The sequence below is a fragment of the Triplophysa dalaica genome, chromosome 17 (genome assembly GCF_015846415.1).
Source record: "Triplophysa dalaica isolate WHDGS20190420 chromosome 17, ASM1584641v1, whole genome shotgun sequence".
Lineage (NCBI taxonomy): Eukaryota > Metazoa > Chordata > Actinopteri > Cypriniformes > Nemacheilidae > Triplophysa > Triplophysa dalaica.
Genome location: NC_079558.1, coordinates 22,200,389 through 22,220,388, shown reverse-complemented (window position 1 = coordinate 22,220,388; position 20,000 = coordinate 22,200,389). Strand labels below are relative to the sequence as shown.

The 20,000-nt window shown below is 37.5% G+C and overlaps 3 protein-coding genes across 5 annotated transcripts in view; 2 read left to right on the top strand and 1 right to left on the bottom strand.

The window, feature by feature from the left end:
* Nucleotide 1: 1 nt before the first annotated feature.
* On the top strand, nucleotides 2-11,609 carry LOC130438931 (cytochrome P450 4F6). 2 transcript variants are annotated; one of them, XM_056771241.1, is made up of 13 exons: nucleotides 232-371; nucleotides 1,391-1,469; nucleotides 6,943-7,087; nucleotides 7,316-7,369; nucleotides 7,466-7,593; nucleotides 8,504-8,625; nucleotides 8,702-8,978; nucleotides 9,060-9,126; nucleotides 9,199-9,328; nucleotides 9,408-9,541; nucleotides 9,634-9,698; nucleotides 9,771-9,853; nucleotides 11,262-11,609. In XM_056771241.1, exons 3-13 carry the CDS (start codon nucleotides 6,943-6,945, stop codon nucleotides 11,437-11,439), a joined length of 1,383 nt encoding a protein of 460 aa, XP_056627219.1. In that variant the 5' UTR covers nucleotides 232-371; nucleotides 1,391-1,469; the 3' UTR covers nucleotides 11,440-11,609. The 2 variants fall into 2 exon arrangements, with proteins under 2 accessions (XP_056627218.1, XP_056627219.1); XM_056771240.1 differs by lacking the exon at nucleotides 1,391-1,469 and having other exon boundaries at nucleotides 2-371.
* Nucleotides 11,610-13,880: 2,271 nt separating this feature from the next.
* Nucleotides 13,881-17,158, top strand: sar1aa (secretion associated, Ras related GTPase 1Aa). 2 transcript variants are annotated; one of them, XM_056770859.1, is made up of 7 exons: nucleotides 13,881-14,016; nucleotides 14,685-14,756; nucleotides 15,059-15,178; nucleotides 15,389-15,454; nucleotides 15,579-15,682; nucleotides 15,755-15,886; nucleotides 15,965-17,158. In XM_056770859.1, the coding sequence occupies exons 2-7, from the start codon at nucleotides 14,699-14,701 to the stop codon at nucleotides 16,079-16,081; spliced, it is 597 nt and encodes a 198-aa protein (XP_056626837.1). In that variant the 5' UTR covers nucleotides 13,881-14,016; nucleotides 14,685-14,698; the 3' UTR covers nucleotides 16,082-17,158. The 2 variants fall into 2 exon arrangements, with proteins under 2 accessions (XP_056626837.1, XP_056626836.1); XM_056770858.1 differs by lacking the exon at nucleotides 13,881-14,016 and adding an exon at nucleotides 14,163-14,216.
* A 77-nt stretch (nucleotides 17,159-17,235) lies between these two features.
* The window catches only part of LOC130438731 (testican-2-like), a 12,807-nt gene continuing 10,042 nt past the window's right edge, over nucleotides 17,236-20,000 (bottom strand). The window contains exons 8-11 of the mRNA XM_056770855.1: nucleotides 19,683-19,901; nucleotides 19,320-19,382; nucleotides 19,029-19,166; nucleotides 17,236-18,933 (exon numbers count right to left, since the gene is read on the bottom strand). Coding sequence (XP_056626833.1) covers nucleotides 18,797-18,933; nucleotides 19,029-19,166; nucleotides 19,320-19,382; nucleotides 19,683-19,901 — 557 coding nt within the window. The 3' untranslated portion in view covers nucleotides 17,236-18,796. The remainder of the gene's footprint in view (nucleotides 18,934-19,028; nucleotides 19,167-19,319; nucleotides 19,383-19,682; nucleotides 19,902-20,000) is intronic.

Here is a 20,000-nt window from a genome sequence, read left to right as displayed (position 1 = left end):
GGCAAAGCACATAAACACCGTTTAACTTCATAAATCGTTTATAAATAAATATTAAACGCGATTCCGAAAGTAACGAATGACACTGATGAGTGTGACAGGACCCGGAACTGCGCCTATCAGTTCTGTCAGAAACATTTTCTTCAGCGCGTCATTCAGGTGTGTCGTTATCTGGTGTCTACACGAGTGTGTCTGACTCTGATCTCGTCATAAAGTGAACAAATCTGATGTCTCTGGGTCTGATCGGTGTTCTCGCGCTCTCTGGCGCGGTGCTCGTGTGCGTGTTCGTGGCGCGTCTCGCCTTCAAACGACGCGCGCTGCGATGCTTCAATCAGCCGCCGCAAAGAAACTGGATTATGGGACATATGGGACTAGTGAGTTTACCTCGTTATACTATAATATATATATATATTTAGACTATACATTATTTTATGTGATCATCTGCTTTCATCACTGAAATGAAGTCCTTTGTTATCAGATGTCTGTGTCATTTTTATTGAATATTTACATTATTATAGGGCGTCTCATTTAAGGCTTGTGATGTATTTTGAGAGTCTACAATGATTTAAGTTTGTTGTTTTAAAGTGTGTACAGGGTTTATACAGGAAGGTGTTTCACATCATTGAAGCTCTTGCTGTCTTTACAGGACATTGTGCAAAACATTTTTTTTAAGTCTAGTGTTAAAGGACTTGAGGAAGCTTTTTTTCAAAGATAACTTCCCTAAAAAGAGTGAAAACAGAAAGAGAAATGTTGCTAGCTGCACAGTTACTGATGTGTCTGTGTCTTTATATATTTGATAGTCAAAGTAGAGAAACTCGTTTAAATGTGACACACCCTCCACACACTGTACACTACACTACACCTGTACTGACTAAATACTTCACATGAGGTCTTCATTTATTTATGCCACACTTACATATATAACAGTCATAACAGAAGAGCTTGTCAGCCTGGATTCATTTATTCTGTGAGCAAAATAAACCACAGATTTGTTCACACTTGTATATCATTAAATTATACTAAGTCTTGTTAAGTGTGCACACTTGTCAGAGTTTGTACAGTTTCTTTATGCATAAAGTACACAATGACCTAATTGGCAGTTTATTGAGTGACTAACAGAGCTTACAGAATCACAGACTGATTTTAGAATCAATCAGATTGATAAAGCACTGAATCACACTTCACAGACTGGATTAGACTGAATCATGATAAAACACACAGGCTGCGCCCCAAATGGCCTACTTCCATACTATCTAGTAGGCGAAATGAGTATGAGTCATGTATAGTTTGTCCGAAACCATAGTATGTGAGAAATACCCGGACGGTGTAGTCCTTCCGCTGAGATTCCTGAGTCTTGACCTGATGGACACTTTTCTATCCCATGATGCCACAGGAGCTGAGGAACGCTCACATTTCAAGAGTGAATCAAATAAATAGAGCAGAAAACTTGAAGGCCGTCGTCCGTTTTTAATGTAAGTGCCAATAAATGAATTTCTCGTGACTAAATGATGTTTTTATCAATGCTCACGTGTAGGTTGTTGTTAATACGTCACAAGTCAAAAGTCATACGGGTCACATGACCATAATACATGGTGGACGCAGTGTGTCAGAAATGCGTTTATACTACACGCACTCATACTATATAGAACACACTGTTTTAACGGCCGATAGGTAGATACTTATTTTAATTCAGTATGTACTCTCACAGTATGCCATTTCGGACGCAGCATCAGATTCACAATAGTTGGCTGCGCCTGAAAATGGGTAGGTGGTGGGTGTAGAACGAAGTGAATCATATTGATGTGATCATGTGAATTTTTTTGTGTGGGCCAGAGATTTTCCATATGATGTATTACAAACGTATCTTAAAAGTTATGAGATATGGGTTGCATGAACACCTTATTGCATCAGTAACGCTGTAGCCTTACCCAGGAAGGGTTTTCTCAGCATTTGCAATGACTTCACAAAGGAGATGTCGGGCAACTACTGGAAGAACTCGCCTTAGGAGAACACTTGTGATTTCATTGTGAAGAAATGTACTTACATCAGTGTTTCCGATGTGTAATATCACTTGGACCTGCCCCTTAGTTAAAATGTTCTGGCAAAAAGTTTGTAATGTTATCTCTGATATTTGGGGAGTCAATTTTCAGATAGATCCTGAAATATGTTTACTGGATAATTATACCAGTTCTCACCTTCGGCAAACGCACATCACAAAACTCACAGAAACCTTATTAATAATTGCCAAGAAATGCATTGCAATGAAGTGGAAATCTTGCACTACTGTCCCTATTAGACTATCTGAAGTTAATTATTGATTACCCTTGGAAAAATTTACTTATTGGTTAACAAATAAGAGCAAAGTTTTTGATTAAATTTGGCAACCGTTTCTCAACTATATGATTACACCTCAATTGAACAATTGGATCCCCTTCACAAAAGTGCTACACAATATTACTAATGAAAACCTGTCTCTCCTAACATAATTGTATATTTTTATTTAATATTATTATTTATGTGTGTACTATTTTTTTTTTTTTTTCATGTGTAAGTAACATTTTTAGCATGTATTTGCATTGAATTGTCTGATTCTATGTTCAAAGTATTTTCAAATGTAAGTTCTCCAAATGTAAGTGAGTTAATAGCTTCTTCACACAACGCTCCCGACTGCGGTCTCCTCACCCGTTCTTTTCTTTCCATGTCCATAAAACCACACAATTTTTACATGTTTTTTTTTCTTCATTACTTGTTTGGACAAATAAACAATTTAATATTAGTCATGAAATGGTTTAAGACATATTTGTTTTTTGTAACTTCGTTTATGGAGCGTGATATATTAGGAAGTTGAATTGCGCCAAAGTGTCCATTTAAAATACATGATTAAAATGATTAAGATGACAAATATTCCGCCTTTGATCTACCATTTAATGCAATGTTTTATATAATATCATACGATTTGGACATACTATATAGTCGCTTACTGCTTTTTGCCAACTATAAAGCATGGAAGTATGCGATTTCCTAACGAAGCCATGGATTGAATCACACTGAATCATACCAAACCGCTGAATCAAATGAATCATACTGAATCACAATAAACCACTGAATCACACTGGATTAGACTAAATCATACTAAACCACACTGAATCAGAATAAATGACTGAATCAGACTGAATCATACTAAACCAAATGACTGAATCAGACTGAATCGTACTAAACCACACTGAATCAGAATAAATGACTGAATCAGACTGAATCGTACTAAACCACACTGAATCAGAATAAATGACTGAATCAGACTGAATCGTACTAAACCACACTGAATCAGAATAAATGACTGAATCGTACTAAACCACACTGAATCAGAACAAATGACTGGATCAGACTGAATCGTACTAAACCACACTGAATCAGAATAAATGACTGGATCAGACTGAATCGTACTAAACCACACTGAATCAGAATAAATGACTGGATCAGACTGAATCGTACTAAACCACACTGAATCAGAATAAATGACTGGATCAGACTGAATCGTACTAAACCACACTGAATCAGAATAAATGACTGAATCAGACTGAATCATACTAAACCACACTGAATCAGAATAAATGACTGAATCCGACTGAATTATACTAAACCAAACTGAATCAGAATAAATGACTGAATCACACTGAATCATACTAAACCACACTGAATCAGAATAAATGACTGAATCAGACTGAATCATACTAAACCACACTGAATCAGAATAAATGACTGAATCCGACTGAATTATACTAAACCAAACTGAATCAGAATAAATGACTGAATCACACTGAATTATACTAAACCACACTGAATCAGAATAAATGACTGAATCACACTGAATCAGAATAAATGACTGAATCAGACTGAATCATACTAAACCAAACTGAATCAGAATAAATGACTGAATCAGACTGAATCATACTAAACCACATTGAATCAGAATAAATGACTGAATCAGACTGAATTATACTAAACCACACTGAATCAGAATAAATGACTGAATCAGACTGAATCATACTAAACCACACTGAATCAGAATAAATGACTGAATCAGACTGAATCATACTAAACCAAACTGAATCAGAATAAATGACTGAATCAGACTGAATCATACTAAACCACATTGAATCAGAATAAATGACTGAATCAGACTGAATCATACTAAACCAAACTGAATCAGAATAAATGACTGAATCAGACTGAATCATACTAAACCACACTGAATCAGAATAAATGACTGAATCAGACTGAATCATACTAAACCAAATGACTGAATCAGACTGAATCGTACTAAACCACACTGAATCAGAATAAATGACTGAATCAGACTGAATCGTACTAAACCACACTGAATCAGAATAAATGACTGAATCAGACTGAATCGTACTAAACCACACTGAATCAGAATAAATGACTGAATCAGACTGAATTATACTAAACCACACTGAATCAGAATAAATGACTGAATCAGAATAAATGACTGAATCGTACTAAACCACACTGAATCAGAACAAATGACTGGATCAGACTGAATCGTACTAAACCACACTGAATCAGAATAAATGACTGGATCAGACTGAATCGTACTAAACCACACTGAATCAGAATAAATGACTGGATCAGACTGAATCGTACTAAACCACACTGAATCAGAATAAATGACTGGATCAGACTGAATCGTACTAAACCACACTGAATCAGAATAAATGACTGAATCAGACTGAATCATACTAAACCACACTGAATCAGAATAAATGACTGGATCAGACTGAATCGTACTAAACCACACTGAATCAGAATAAATGACTGGATCAGACTGAATCGTACTAAACCACACTGAATCAGAATAAATGACTGGATCAGACTGAATCGTACTAAACCACACTGAATCAGAATAAATGACTGGATCAGACTGAATCGTACTAAACCACACTGAATCAGAATAAATGACTGGATCAGACTGAATCGTACTAAACCACACTGAATCAGAATAAATGACTGAATCAGACTGAATCATACTAAACCACACTGAATCAGAATAAATGACTGAATCAGACTGAATCATACTAAACCACATTGAATCAGAATAAATGACTGAATCAGACTGAATTATACTAAACCACACTGAATCAGAATAAATGACTGAATCAGACTGAATCATACTAAACCACACTGAATCAGAATAAATGACTGAATCAGACTGAATCATACTAAACCAAACTGAATCAGAATAAATGACTGAATCAGACTGAATCATACTAAACCACATTGAATCAGAATAAATGACTGAATCAGACTGAATCATACTAAACCAAACTGAATCAGAATAAATGACTGAATCAGACTGAATCATACTAAACCACACTGAATCAGAATAAATGACTGAATCCGACTGAATTATACTAAACCACACTGAATCAGAATAAATGACTGAATCAGACTGAATCATACTAAACCACATTGAATCAGAATAAATGACTGAATCAGACTGAATTATACTAAACCACACTGAATCAGAATAAATGACTGAATCAGACTGAATCATACTAAACCACATTGAATCAGAATAAATGACTGAATCAGACTGAATTATACTAAACCACACTGAATCAGAATAAATGACTGAATCAGACTGAATCATACTAAACCACACTGAATCAGAATAAATGACTGAATCAGACTGAATCATACTAAACCACACTGAATCAGAATAAATGACTGAATCAGACTGAATCATACTAAACCACACTGAATCAGAATAAATGACTGAATCACACTGAATCATACTAAACCACACTGAATCAGAATAAATGACTGAATCAGACTGAATCATACTAAACCACACTGAATCAGAATAAATGACTGAATCAGACTGAATTATACTAAACCACACTGAATCAGAATAAATGACTGAATCAGACTGAATTATACTAAACCACACTGAATCAGAATAAATGACTGAATCAGACTGAATTATACTAAACCACACTGAATCAGAATAAATGACTGAATCAGACTGAATCATACTAAACCAAACTGAATCAGAATAAATGACTGAATCAGACTGAATCATACTAAACCACACTGAATCAGAATAAATGACTGAATCAGACTGAATTATACTAAACCACACTGAATCAGAATAAATGACTGAATCAGACTGAATCATACTAAACCACACTGAATCAGAATAAATGACTGAATCAGACTGAATCGTACTAAACCACACTGAATCAGAATAAATGACTGAATCGTACTAAACCACACTGAATCAGAACAAATGACTGGATCAGACTGAATCGTACTAAACCAAACTGAATCAGAATAAATGACTGAATCAGACTGAATCATACTAAACCAAACTGAATCAGAATAAATGACTGAATCAGACTGAATCATACTAAACCACATTGAATCAGAATAAATGACTGAATCAGACTGAATTATACTAAACCACACTGAATCAGAATAAATGACTGAATCAGACTGAATTATACTAAACCACACTGAATCAGAATAAATGACTGAATCAGACTGAATCATTCCAAACTGCTGAATCAAATGAATCATACTGAATCACAATAAACCACTGGATCAGACTGAAGCAGAATATACCCGAACCACAACTGCACCAAACTGCAATGAAATCATTTTTAAACATATCGAAAATAGTATAAACTGATTATTTTATTCCATACATCACACAAGACAGAGGAGGTGTAGTGTCTCTATTAGTCACAGTCGCTGTCAATAAAATCTCTCTAATGTGGTAGGAGATAAAGCTGAAGTTCAGAACAGAGACGGAGATAAACACTTCAGAGTGTTAAACCACAGCTCCTATATTGTTCAGTGTCAGCGGATGTTTGCTGAAGATGATTTACTTGATCTCAGGGTGTGTGTGTGTGTGTGTTTCAGATGGGTCATAATGAAGAGGGTTTACAGGCCGTGGATGAGATAATCCGGCGGTATGTTCACTCATGTGCCTGGTATCTCGGTCCGTTCTACAATATGGTTCGTCTTTTCCATCCAGACTATGTGAAATCTCTCCTGACGGCCTCTGGTGAGAAACAAATACATGACATGAATAAAACACGGGTCACACATGTATTCATTTCTGTAGCTGATCACAAGTCACAGTAACACAAGAAGTGGCACACAAACACTCTGAAAGTATTTACAAAGTGCAAACTATCACACATTGAGTATATAATGTGGTGAAGAGAGTGAGAAACTGTGTACATATGATCATCTGTGTTTTACTAACAAACACTTTTCATTATTCTGACAGCTTCCATTACATTCAAAGACAGGATCTTTTACGGCTTTATGAAACCCTGGCTGGGTATGTGATGTCCACACAAACACACTTGTGTCCACGTTCTGTGTGTGTCAGATTGAAAAGTGACGTGTGAAGTGTGTGTGTGTGTGTGTGTCACAGGGAACTGTCTTCTGCTGCAGAACGGTCAGGAATGGTCTCGCCATCGTCGACTTCTGACTTCAGCTTTCCATTTCGACATCCTGAAAAAATATGTGTTCATATTCAATCAGTCAACCAACAAAATGCATGTAGGTCAAACACACACATGTGCGTGTGACACTGTAGTACTGACACACACATGTCGTAGATCTGATAATATAAGACGGCTTAGGGTCAGACCGCTGGGTGTATCACAACCTCAGAGTTTCTGCAGTGACAAACAAACACTCACAAACACTCACAAACATGTACACTCACAAACACACACACTCAAACACCCACAAACATGCACAAACATGCACAAACATGCACAAACACTCACAAACACACACACAAACACTCACAAACATGTACACTCACAAACACACACAATCAAACACTCACAAACATACACGCACACACTCACAAACACACAAACACACACACACTCAAACACTCACAAACACTCACAAACACACACACACTCAAACACTCACAAACACACAAACGCTCACAAACATGTACACTCACAAACACACACACTCAAACACTCACAAACACACACACACAAACACTCACAAACACACACACTCAAACACTCACAAACACACACACTCAAACACTCACAAACACACACAAACACTCACAAACATGTACACTCACAAACACACACACTCACAAACACACACACTCAAACACTCACAAACATACACGCACACACTCACAAACACACACACTCACAAACACACACACACTCAAACACTCACAAACACACACACACACACTCGCAAACATGCACACGTACACTCTCATACACGCACACTCACACACATGAATACACACTCACGCACACACAAAAGGTCCTTTGTTGACCCCACCCCTCTTCTCTCTCTCACTGTGCCCCCTGTCGTCTCTTCCACCACACTGTATAAATAAAGGCATAAAGGCCAAAATATATATGTTCAGTGACGTGGTTTGATGTGTTCGTTTGTGAAGTTGTCATTGTCTGGTGTGATTCAGGATAAATGGCGTCACCTGCTGGCGGCGGGGCAGAATGACCTGGACATGTTTGAGCACATGAGCTCACTGACTCTGGACAGTCTGCTGAAATGCACCTTCAGCTGTGACAGCGAGTGTCCGGGGTTAGTGTCCGCGTTCACACATACACACATAAGAAAACACAAGTGTCTCACCTCTGCCCATCTCCCCATCTCCCAGAAAACCCCGCGAATACATCGCAGCCATTTTGCAGCTGTCCAATCTGGTGGTTAAGAGACAACACTATCTCCCTCACCACTGGGACTGGCTGTACTGGCGCTCTGAACAGGGCCGGAGGTTTCGCAAGGCTTGTGACATCGTGCACAGCTTCACCGCTGACATCGTGAGAGAGCGACGACTCCAACTCGACCAGCAGGGCCGCTCCGCAAACCTGGAACACACGGGAGGATACAAGAAAAAAGACACGGATCTCATTGATTTACTGCTGTTGTCAAAAGTAAGTCGCAGGTTTGATGATGCACCTGCTTGTAGCAGCCTTCAGCCAATCACATTTAGTCTAAATAAATGTCACATACAGGATGAGAACGACGAGGGACTCGCCAACGAGGAGATTCAGGCACACGCGGACATGTTCATGTTTGCGGGTGAGTTCAGATCTTGTGTGTTCAAACGTGTTCACATGACGGCATGTAACTGTCACCTCTGTCTGGACACAGGTCACGACACCACGGCCAGCGCCCTCTCATGGATCTTCTACAATCTGTCCATGCATCAGGACTATCAGGACCGCTGTCGTGCTGAAGTCACATCACTGCTGCAGGACAGAGAGACGGACGACATCATCTGGTCAGACACGCACATACACGATGACATCACCTCACTGAACGTGGTGTGTTAATGGATGCTTGATTTTGATTGGCTGTAGGGACGACCTCAGCCAGCTTACCTTCACCACCATGTGCATCAAGGAGAGTCTGAGGCTTCACCCGCCCGTTCTGGCTCTGACCCGATACTTCTCGCAGGACATGAAGGTTCCAGGAGACCTTGTCATTCCACAGGGTATTCGCTTCACCTCAAGTCCAGAGATGTCCGTAAAACAAGCACAGAAAGATGATTTGAGACGGATGCTAATCCTGTTTTCCTTTCTGTAGGAAGTTTGTGCTTGATCAGTATTTACGGTATTCATCGCAACCCTGTTGTCTGGAGCGATCCGGAGGTAAGACTCGCTCTCATCGACACCAAAACAAACCAGAACGTTAGGAATGACGTCTGCCGTCTCTCTCTTCAGGTGTTTGACCCCATGCGGTTTGATCCACAGAGGCCAAAGGAAAGGTCACCTCATGCTTTTATACCGTTCTCTGCAGGACCCAGGTACAGTTCACACTATAATACACACAAGTCGATGTCAGAGTATGAGTGACAGTTCTTCTGAAGCCAGGCTTCTATAATAGATTTGTGCAAGATGTAGGCGAAATTAGATTTTCTATATGTCTATTAAAAACAATATCGCGGAATGACTGCGTTTTCATTTAAGGGTCATATGTCATGGCTAAAAGGAATATTATGGTTTGTTTTAGATGTAACTCAATGTGTAAACATGATTTAAGGTTTATAAACGCTGTATTTTCCACACACTGTGCATGTTTGTATCTCCTCTTTGCTCCGCCTCTCTGAAATAGATTTTTAACAAAGCTCATGGCTCTGAAAAGCGAGGTGTGCTATGATTGGTCAGTTCATCAGTGTGTAGTGATTGGTGGAATACTGCAAGCGTGTGAGGGAAATGTGACGTCTCTGACCATATTTGGAACATCAGGTTCCTCTTCAACACTTCTGATCAGAGTTATTATAGTTTGATTTTAGCTTTATTTAGTTTTATGAATACTTTAAATTAGCTTATATTTTTTTAACTTTTATGATTATTTTAGTTAAAGTTTTATCAATTTTTTTTATATGCTTTTTTCATTTTATAATTTATGTGTTTATTTTTAATGTTGCTTTATAATATGAATTCATTTATATTTTAGTTTTATTTGAGGTTTTGTTTATTATTATAATTTTAGTTCTTTAAACTTATTTCAGTTTATTGTTGAGGAAACATATCAAATTTTCCTTTGCTTAAGTATTCCCAATAATTTTTAGGTGAATATTTGATTTGATTTCAATGAACAGAGATGTTTTCAAACCTTACTTGTGTATAAATTTGGGCGGTCTTAGTCACATCAGACCCCCAACTGATGCAGATTTGTGGGGGTGTGGTTACACCACGTGTTTCAGGTCTGGGTGAGCATTCACTTTTAAATAGAATGACTCTTTTGTATTCACACTTTAATTTTGACAATTTCACGTGTCTAATACATGCCTGAGCAATATAACACACCAAAGACAAAAATCACGTATTTGCGCAATATGACCCCTTTAAAAGATGCAATGCGATTAAAGTCTATTTTGATTCTTCTGGCAATGAGTTATTCTGGCCGTACTTCTTCTTTGTGATTTTATGTCAGGTTGCAAACAAACTTTAGTGCTTAGTGTCACCTACTGTGATGAAAGAGTGAAGAGAAATGTCTATTTTCCTGATATATTTTTTCATATGACCTCACTGTTCCTAATAAATGTTTTCGAAATATGACTTTATCGTATCGGCTGATTTTTTTTTTTTAAATTGACCTGTTTCTATTGGGCATTCAATGCGCTATTTCAACAGGTAATGGAAACCTGGCTACTGTTTGACTCACTGATCAGATCCTTCTTGTGTTTCTCTGCTGTGTTTGTTTGTTAGGAACTGCATAGGTCAGAACTTTGCTATGGCAGAAATAAAGGTGGTGGTCGCTCAGACGCTGTCGAGGTTCAGAATTCTGCCCGGACCCAAACCGGTGCGCCGTCTCTACAACCTGGTCATGAGGGCAGAAGGAGGGATGATTTTAAACTTTCAACCTCTTGAGGATCAGGATCAGTAACTTCCAAAAAAAAAAACTATAAGGAGCGCCCTTATACGTTTCACTGTGATTTATATAAATGTGTTTTCATAAATGCATGTTAATATAAACATACAAAAATATAATATTTGCTTGCTTGTTGATCATATATGTGTGTAAATGTTCATGGAAATAAAATATTTCACACAGAACGCCACTGATAACAATAATATATCTGCACATGCGACACACACTCAGCCTGTGAATGAGCTGTAGATGAGATGAGCCACGTCTGGTGTTCACCGCTCGTGCACAACACACCTGAAATAAACACACACGACATGAGATATCATAAACATTTACAAGAAAAACCTTCACATCAGTTCAAATAATATAACAGCAAGCACAGAAAGAAAAATACACAGTGGAGCTGCTTCAGGCAAACTAAACCAATATAAACTCCCTCACATCTGTGACTACATACAAGAATATTCAATAACACACCCATGAGTTAAAGGATCTCTCTAAACATCTTAATGTAAATTATAGAATGGAGCTGTATGTCTAGTGGATGAACACTGAGCCTGAGCTCCAACTGAGGTTTATAATTTTCTCCTCTTGTCGAGTTTATTGATAAATCTTTCCGAACTTTTACTAACAACAATGAAAACATCACAATGTATTCTGCAGAAAGCATATAAGAATACATTATATTCATATTAATACATATTAAAACATGTACATGCCAGATCAAAAAGTCAAAAAGAGTCCAATGTCCGTTAATCAAATATCCCATAAAAATGAATATAAATATTAAAAGCCTTAGCAAGCGGTTGCAGTAGTCATTTAACTCTTGAAGAAAATAAATGAAATTTGGTTTTGCTCCTCTACATTTTTTTAATTTATGTGACATTTTTCCAAAAAGATTTACAAAATAATTGAAGTTATAATTTTCATTCGAAAAATATATACAAATATCTATGAAATGTAACGTACATATAATGTTTGTTTTCTTTCTTATAACGTTTTTCCTATCCACATAAATCTTTGTACAATTATAAAACAGATGGACAATTGATTATTTCTCTATTGTACAGAAATCACAGGAATAATCAATATATAACTGAAATCTCTCTAACACATGTTTAGATGGATATATACCATGTACAATTTTTAAGTGTAACCTCTTTTACCTTATTATTTAAACGATATTTATCACTGATACATCGAGCTTTATTCCAGTTAATATTTCTAAACATATAGGATCAGAATAAGCTTTTATGAGAAGCTATTTCTCCTAATATATTTCGTGTGTGTTTATTAGAAATGTGCTTATAAATATCAATCTCTACAATAAACATGCGATGTTTAATATAAATTGGCTCAGAAGTGACACTTCTTAGTTCCAACATCACGATGTAAATGACCACAGCTGCTCTGCGAAGATCGCGCGACAAACGGGACACGGGAGCAGTGAAATCTCGCGACACTTTGACGGTAAACGAAAGCGGATTCGTTTTTATTTCATTCAGTTGGTTTAACAAAATCAAATTTAGTCTCTAGATGACGTCATTTACCATCAAAACTTTATTTATCTGTCAAACGCACTTTAGTTTTGATCAGACAGGCAGCACCTACAGTAACTGTTCCGCGTTCCCTGCTTGTTAAACATTTGCCTCATGTTTTCATTTTTTACAGATAAAAAAACATTCTTATTTAAATGTTCATTGTATTTTATGTCTTTAATATAAAAATAAATTATTGAAATAAAGGTTTGCTTTGGTTTCTAATATTTTTGATGACGTCACAGAGCAACGTATGTTGACAGCGCGAGCAACAGCGGACATGCAGGTTTGGATTCGCGATTAGGTTCACATTTGCTGTTTTTTTCTCTCCAAAAAGTATTTAATTACTAATCACTTTCTATATCCTATATCAACCTTGATTAGAATTGATTCATGGATAGACATGAAACGGCTTATTTAGTTAATTCAAATAAATACTAAACTACATCAATTATTTGTATTAACTGACCAAATTATACAAATGTCAGAAGGAGACATTAAAGCATACATTTTTATGTTAGAGTTATAATTTTTATGTCCATTCCACTATTGAATATAGAACACAGTATTAGTTCAATAAAACACGAGTGTATATATGTACAAATAAGTTTATGTGCAAAAAGTTAAGTATATATGCAAAAAAAATAAACGTATGTGTATGTGTATTTGTCTCTTTGTACATTTGTCATTGATAGAACTGATTTTATAATTAAAATTTAACATCATTAATGATCAATTCTGTCATCCACTCACTCTCATGTCGCTTCGCTTTCGTGCTTTACGTGCGTTACGCGCGCGCTTCAGGCAGGTGTTTTGAGTGCGCACTTCGCAGTGCCGCCTGAAGTCTCCAGCCAATCAAATGCTGTGTGGACGAACAGGTGATCATGCGCGGAAGTTGTCTCAGAGTGGCATGCGTGCCTGATACCAAACATTAAAGAGATTCTACGGGTTACTAGAGACGCGTCTCCATCCGCAGCAGAATCGCGTTACGACTATAAACCGCTGACAGTCTGACAGCTTTATCTGGACGGGCGGTGACACGTGTCTGATAAAGGTGAGGTCTGATCAAACTCTGATAAACAGTCTGATTATTGCGCTGTGGATGAATGAGCTTCTTTCGGGCCCGGATTAACTATGCGCGTGCTCGTGAGTGTGCGTGTGCAGGTTTAACGGTGCGCGTGAGCGCTATTATAAAAACTGTCCAGGAGCGTCACAATATCACTACGTATCAGATGTCGCTGTATTATCGCTTTAGTAAGCAAGTTTTAACCTTTTTAAAATAAGAACTCATTATTAGTCTTTTTTGTTGTTGTTTTGTTTATTTAGTGTTTTATCTCTCTCTCTCACACACACACACACACACACACACACACTCTCTCTCTCTCTCTCTCTCTCTCTCTCTCACACACTCGTTATTATCGGTATGTAACGGTATGAACCGTTTATTATTTATTATTGACCGTAATTATTGTACAGAACCTAATATAACAACAGCTCAATGACTTTACATTTTTTAAAATGCTACTGTTGTGGTACCGTGATAAAGTCATGATCACGTGGTATGTTTTTGGTACATTGATATCTGATGAAGAATTCCAATATACATAGAATGTGCAGTATCTGTGAAACATGATTTTACACACAAACCTTGATAAACGAGTCAATCTTGCACATTATGACTGTGTTTTACAAACATTGTCTTCAATATTTTTGTTTTATCAGGTGACAGATTTGCAATGTCATTTATATTTGACTGGATCTACAGAGGCTTTAATGGAATCCTTCAGTTTTTAGGTAAATTAAGTGTTTCTTTTCACCGCCATTCAAATGTTGAGACACGGTTGACTGAACGTTTGCATCTACTTAAATTAAAAATGTAAAGTTGGACAGTCGCTACATAATACATTAAGTGTGAAAGAAAAATAGTGACACATATTCATTAGGTGTGCCCAAACATTTATTTAGCAGCAGATTATTTGTACTTGAAGACACATTCAAACAGATGCATATTTTTTCTGACAGACAGTGTAAAGTTGTCCAGTATAAATTTGTGTTGTTTTTATTTGTGTGTGTTTGTGCGTGTGTGTGTTTTGCAGGTCTGTACAGGAAGTGTGGCAAACTGGTGTTTCTTGGTTTAGACAATGCTGGTAAAACAACACTTCTGCACATGCTGAAAGATGATCGATTAGGACAACATGTGCCTACATTACATCCCAGTAAGACATCATCAGTGTTACACAACTGTACCACAAAATAATTCATATGAAAGATTTTACATTTATGCATTTGGCAGACGCTTTCATCCAAAGTGACTTACATTGCATTGTGTTTTACATGTTGTTTCTGACTATGTGCAATCCCCTGGGATGCGACCCACGACCTCGGCGTTGCTAGTGTCAGGCTCTCACCACTTTTTATTTTTGTAGCATCAGAAGAGTTAACCATCGCTGGAATGACCTTTACTACATTTGATCTGGGTGGTCATGTACAAGGTGAGAAATGTTAAAGTTCACTCATGAACAAAGGTTCAGTCATCAGTCAAAACCTGTCCGAGTCCTTCTTCACAAAAGAAGATAGTTTGAGAAACGTTTATTATGTGTCAAATTCTTCCTGCAGCACGGAGAGTGTGGAAGAACTATCTCCCTGCCGTCAGCGGCGTCGTCTTTTTCGTCGACTGTGCCGATCACGAGCGCCTCGCAGAATCAAAGATGGAGCTTGACGTGAGTCTCCTCTCTCTCGGCCAATCACGTTAAAGTGAAGGTTTTGAAGTGACAGGCTGTGTGTTTCCGTAGTCTCTCCTGTCGGACGAGACGATCTCTAGTGTGCCGGTCCTGGTGCTGGGAAACAAGATCGACCGGCCTGAAGCTGTGAGTGACATGAGACTGCGAGAGGTTTTCTGTCTGGAGGGACACACCACGGGCAAGGTCAGAATCGGCCAATCACAGACATCAAACACTGACATGTGGTTCTTCAATGCTCAGTGTGATTTTCTTTGATTGTAGGGTAACGTGTCTTCGAAGGATATGAACGTCCGGCCGCTGGAGGTCTTCATGTGCAGCGTTCTGAAGAAACAGGGTTACGGGGAAGGTTTCAGATGGCTGTCGCAGTACATCGACTGATTCCTGCTTCTGATTTTATGTCTGCTCATGAAGCAATAAGTGATGTTAGCATGACATTTCACCCATCAGCCAGTTCCTCCGTTACGTTTTTTCAGTATATTTGGATAGAAATACTGAAAAAATACACAGAAGCCAATTCACTCTGACCAGCGGTATATGCAGTATTTAAAAGCGCATGTGTGATATTTCTGGTTAAAGGCGGGGTGTCTGATTTCTCATAGCCGTTGTTGATGTTCAAATCACCAAAACAGACACACCCCTACCCCTATCTTTCACTTTTGTCAGCGCTCGGCTCGACTAATGTCCGTCCTGTGCACTGTGCCCCTTACTCCTGATCAGCTACAAAGTTGTTTTGGTACTCGGCCCTATTTTGTCTAAACAAGCGTAATTCAGATATCGGACACCCCGCCTTTAAGCGGTGACATCATCTCTAAATGATAAAAATACATACTATACTTGAATGTTATATTCTATCATTTCACATCTTCCTCTGGGGTTTCACATGATCAGATGACACAGACATGAGAACATATTGAGTTGTATGGTATATGGGTGATATTTTATTGTAGATATTGTTCATATTATCAGATAAGTTATCTGATCATGTTCTGTATATAGATATGAAGAGTTTGGATCCAAAATGAGAGAACTCTGTTTTTAACATTTTTCAAAAATAATATTTTTTGCATTCCAATTAATTTCAATCAAAACGCGTTGGTTTGTTTTGATTTCAGCCATAATAACTCAAATACAGCCAGCTTACACAGTAAAACATGATCAAATATTTAATATGGAACCAAACTCTGCATATATATATATATATATATATATATATATATATATATATATAAAGCAGATTGATTTTATTTTGGTGCTGTAGATGTTTTTGATGATCAGATACGAGTCTGATAAGAGAGCATCTACAACACGCGATGGCGTTTGATACACAACAGATGTTTTTGCAAATGTGTATATATTGTATAATGAAGTGTAAATGTGTTTTATTCCTCATAGCCTTGAATTGAATGTACAGGTGTATCTGCTGTGTGTAAACATCTATAAATATTTTCAAGAATGTTTTGCGGTTCCTCTTTTTGTGCAAGATCTGGATCAAGTTATATCGCATCTCTAAATGATGACAAACAAGATTTCTTGAATTTATGAATGTTTAAATTTATTGTAACACAAATACAAATGTTTTTGTGTGATCATACGCATATTGACACACTGTATCCCACAATGCAATGCATTCTATTTGGACCAAAAGTATTCTCTCCCATGATTTCTGATGCTCACACTAGCTTACTGCACACTGCAGAGTATACACTACTGCCAACTATATTTAATGAACAATACACACATGATCATACTGTTCCACTGAGCATTTATAATCTCTAAAATATACGTCATTTGCATTCTGAATCCGGTGTAAAATGTTTTCACATATTTGCCAGTTCAATGACATGATAAAAACAGATTCTGTCACTCAACAGCATACACAACATTTGCATACTGTTAATAATGACATACTATGTAGTATGTACAGCAGAAACTGAGATAGTAAGTATGCTGATGTGAACATGACAGAGTTTAATTGATCTGACAGAATTCAAGCCAATTTTACACAAAATTGTTGTATTGATTATATTAAAACAATGCAATGTAAGGTCATGTGACTATCATTTTAAGTAAGTAGACTAGTATTGTATTTTATAGTGTTCTCCAAACGTTCAGCAAATGTTGTGTTTACGTGTTTACATTCAATAAACTGGAGTCACTCCAGAATTCCTAAAGGTTTCAAATGAAATATCAGAATGAGATGTGAAATTTTTACATTTGAACTCCTCGTCTGTGTTTCGTGATGATTAATCACACGCAGTGTTTTAAGATCACTGATGATGTTTCACAGTTCTAACACTCGTCTGTGTTCACTACATTAAAGTCATATTATATTTAAAGAGACACTTCACCCAAGAATGAAAATTCTGTCATAATTTGCTCACCTTCAAGTTGTTCCAAATGTGTATAAATGTCTTTGTTCTGATGAACACAGAGACAAATATTTGGAAGAATGCTTCTTCAAAATATCTTCAAAAAATGATAGAAGTAAGTTTCCTTCTATGGGAGTCAATGGGGGGCCAAATCTGTCTGGTTATAAGCATTCTTCCAAATATTTTCTCTGTGTTCATCAGAACAAAGACATTCATACACATTTGGAACAACTGGGAGAAGAGGAAATGATGACAGAATTTTCATTCTTGGGTGAAGTGTCTCTTTAAATCAGAATCAAACAAACAAAAACTTTCTGAAATGACTAAAATATGATCATTCATCTTTTGTGATATTGAGCATTGATATGTACATGTGATCTCACCCTATTTGTTTCTAGATCTGTCGTGTAAATATACAATGATGATGAATCTGTGTTTAAACTCACTGCAATACTCTACAAACCAGCTTCATATTCCTTTAAGATCAAGTTCATGTAATGTAGCTCAAACAAAACACAAGACCCTGTTTATGATAAAGCACTGTACGTGTCTGTGGACAGATCCTCAGACTAAACCATCCTGAGCATAAATGGATCCATCGCTTTCATCATGAGCTCTGAAACTCCAGCAGACAGATGAAGAGTTCTGATACAGACACCGAAATTGGATTGAAACTGAAGAAAGGTGTGGCTGTGGGGTTTCCTCTGAAGATGGTGATGATGTTTTACCAGATGTATCCAGCATCATCAGTCTCCTCCACCTCCTCCTCTTCTTCCTCCTCTCCCTTCTCCTCCGTCTCTTTCTCCTCCTCATCCTCCCATCCGACACCACTGCTGAAATCTCCAGAGCTCACCAGCTCATCTAGAGCACAGAGACCCAGGATGAGTGTTTTACTGTGGGGTTAAAGGACACCTGCTGATATATGTGAAGCCAAACTCTTCCTAAAACTAGCTTACCGCAATCTGGGTTTCCATGGATACGCGACCTGGTGGCCTCTGTTCCGTGTGGATCCACACACCAGCACTCACCCAGACTCTGATCACACTGAAGTTTCCTGTAGTAACCATCTTCATCACAGCTGGGGATATACATACCTTTACACACGGACACACAGACACATACACACACACGCACACACACACACACACATGGGTGAATACTAGTGTGCATTCATTTCGGGGACAAATTTGTATCCAAAAGTAAGAAAACCTGACAAATCTGAGCAAAGCTATGGAGGTAAAGTTTACCTGGTATTCTTTTTGATGGGCCCTGTATCTGAATCCTCTCAAATTCAGCCAAACATGGAGGTTCTGAAAACAAATAAAGAACTAAAAACACTTTCTACCAATTTATTATTGTACTATCTGTCATGGTACTGTCTTCTGTAAGTACTAAAACAATACAAGAAACATTTTCTAAATTGATGGTATAATATATTATAACAAACGGCTGAATGACATCGTTGTACAGAACTCTCTGCTTTATCAGTTATGCTCGGCTAATGTCAAAATTCTTTTGTTGGAACAGAACGTGAGGATTTTAAAAATGGACTTTGGAAGTTTAGCATACAGTGAAAACAGACTTAGAAGTCATGTGAGAATGAGACTCACTCTCTCTCCAGAAACACAGACACCACTCGGCTGTGGTCACTCGACCGTCTCTGTACGAGTCACAGGAGTTAAAGAACGGTCTGATGCACACCTCATATTTCTCCAGGTTTATAGCGGCCAGCTCTGACTGATCCAGGAACAGATCATTACTGGTGTCCAATTTTGAAAACATCCAACCGATGGAGTCTTTACAGCCGGCCACCAGACCTGACTCCAGCCCTGCAGCACAAGAGACGTGTGTGTCGCTGGACTGCAGTCAGATATTTGATGTTTTTTAAAGTGTTGCTAATGCATGTGTTTGTGTTAATGTGTGTGTTT

Coding starts and splice junctions, on each gene's coding strand:
- LOC130438931 (XM_056771240.1), top strand. CDS start 225: ATGTCTCTGGGTCTGATCGGTGTTCTCGCGCTCTCTGGCGCGGTGCTC. Junction 7,088..7,315: donor ATCTCTCCTGACGGCCTCTG/GTGAGAAACAAA, acceptor TTATTCTGACAG/CTTCCATTACATTCAAAGAC. Junction 9,542..9,633: donor AGACCTTGTCATTCCACAGG/GTATTCGCTTCA, acceptor TCCTTTCTGTAG/GAAGTTTGTGCTTGATCAGT.
- sar1aa (XM_056770858.1), top strand. CDS start 14,195: ATGTCGCTGTATTATCGCTTTA. Junction 14,757..15,058: donor TGGAATCCTTCAGTTTTTAG/GTAAATTAAGTG, acceptor TGTGTTTTGCAG/GTCTGTACAGGAAGTGTGGC. Junction 15,887..15,964: donor AGGGACACACCACGGGCAAG/GTCAGAATCGGC, acceptor CTTTGATTGTAG/GGTAACGTGTCTTCGAAGGA.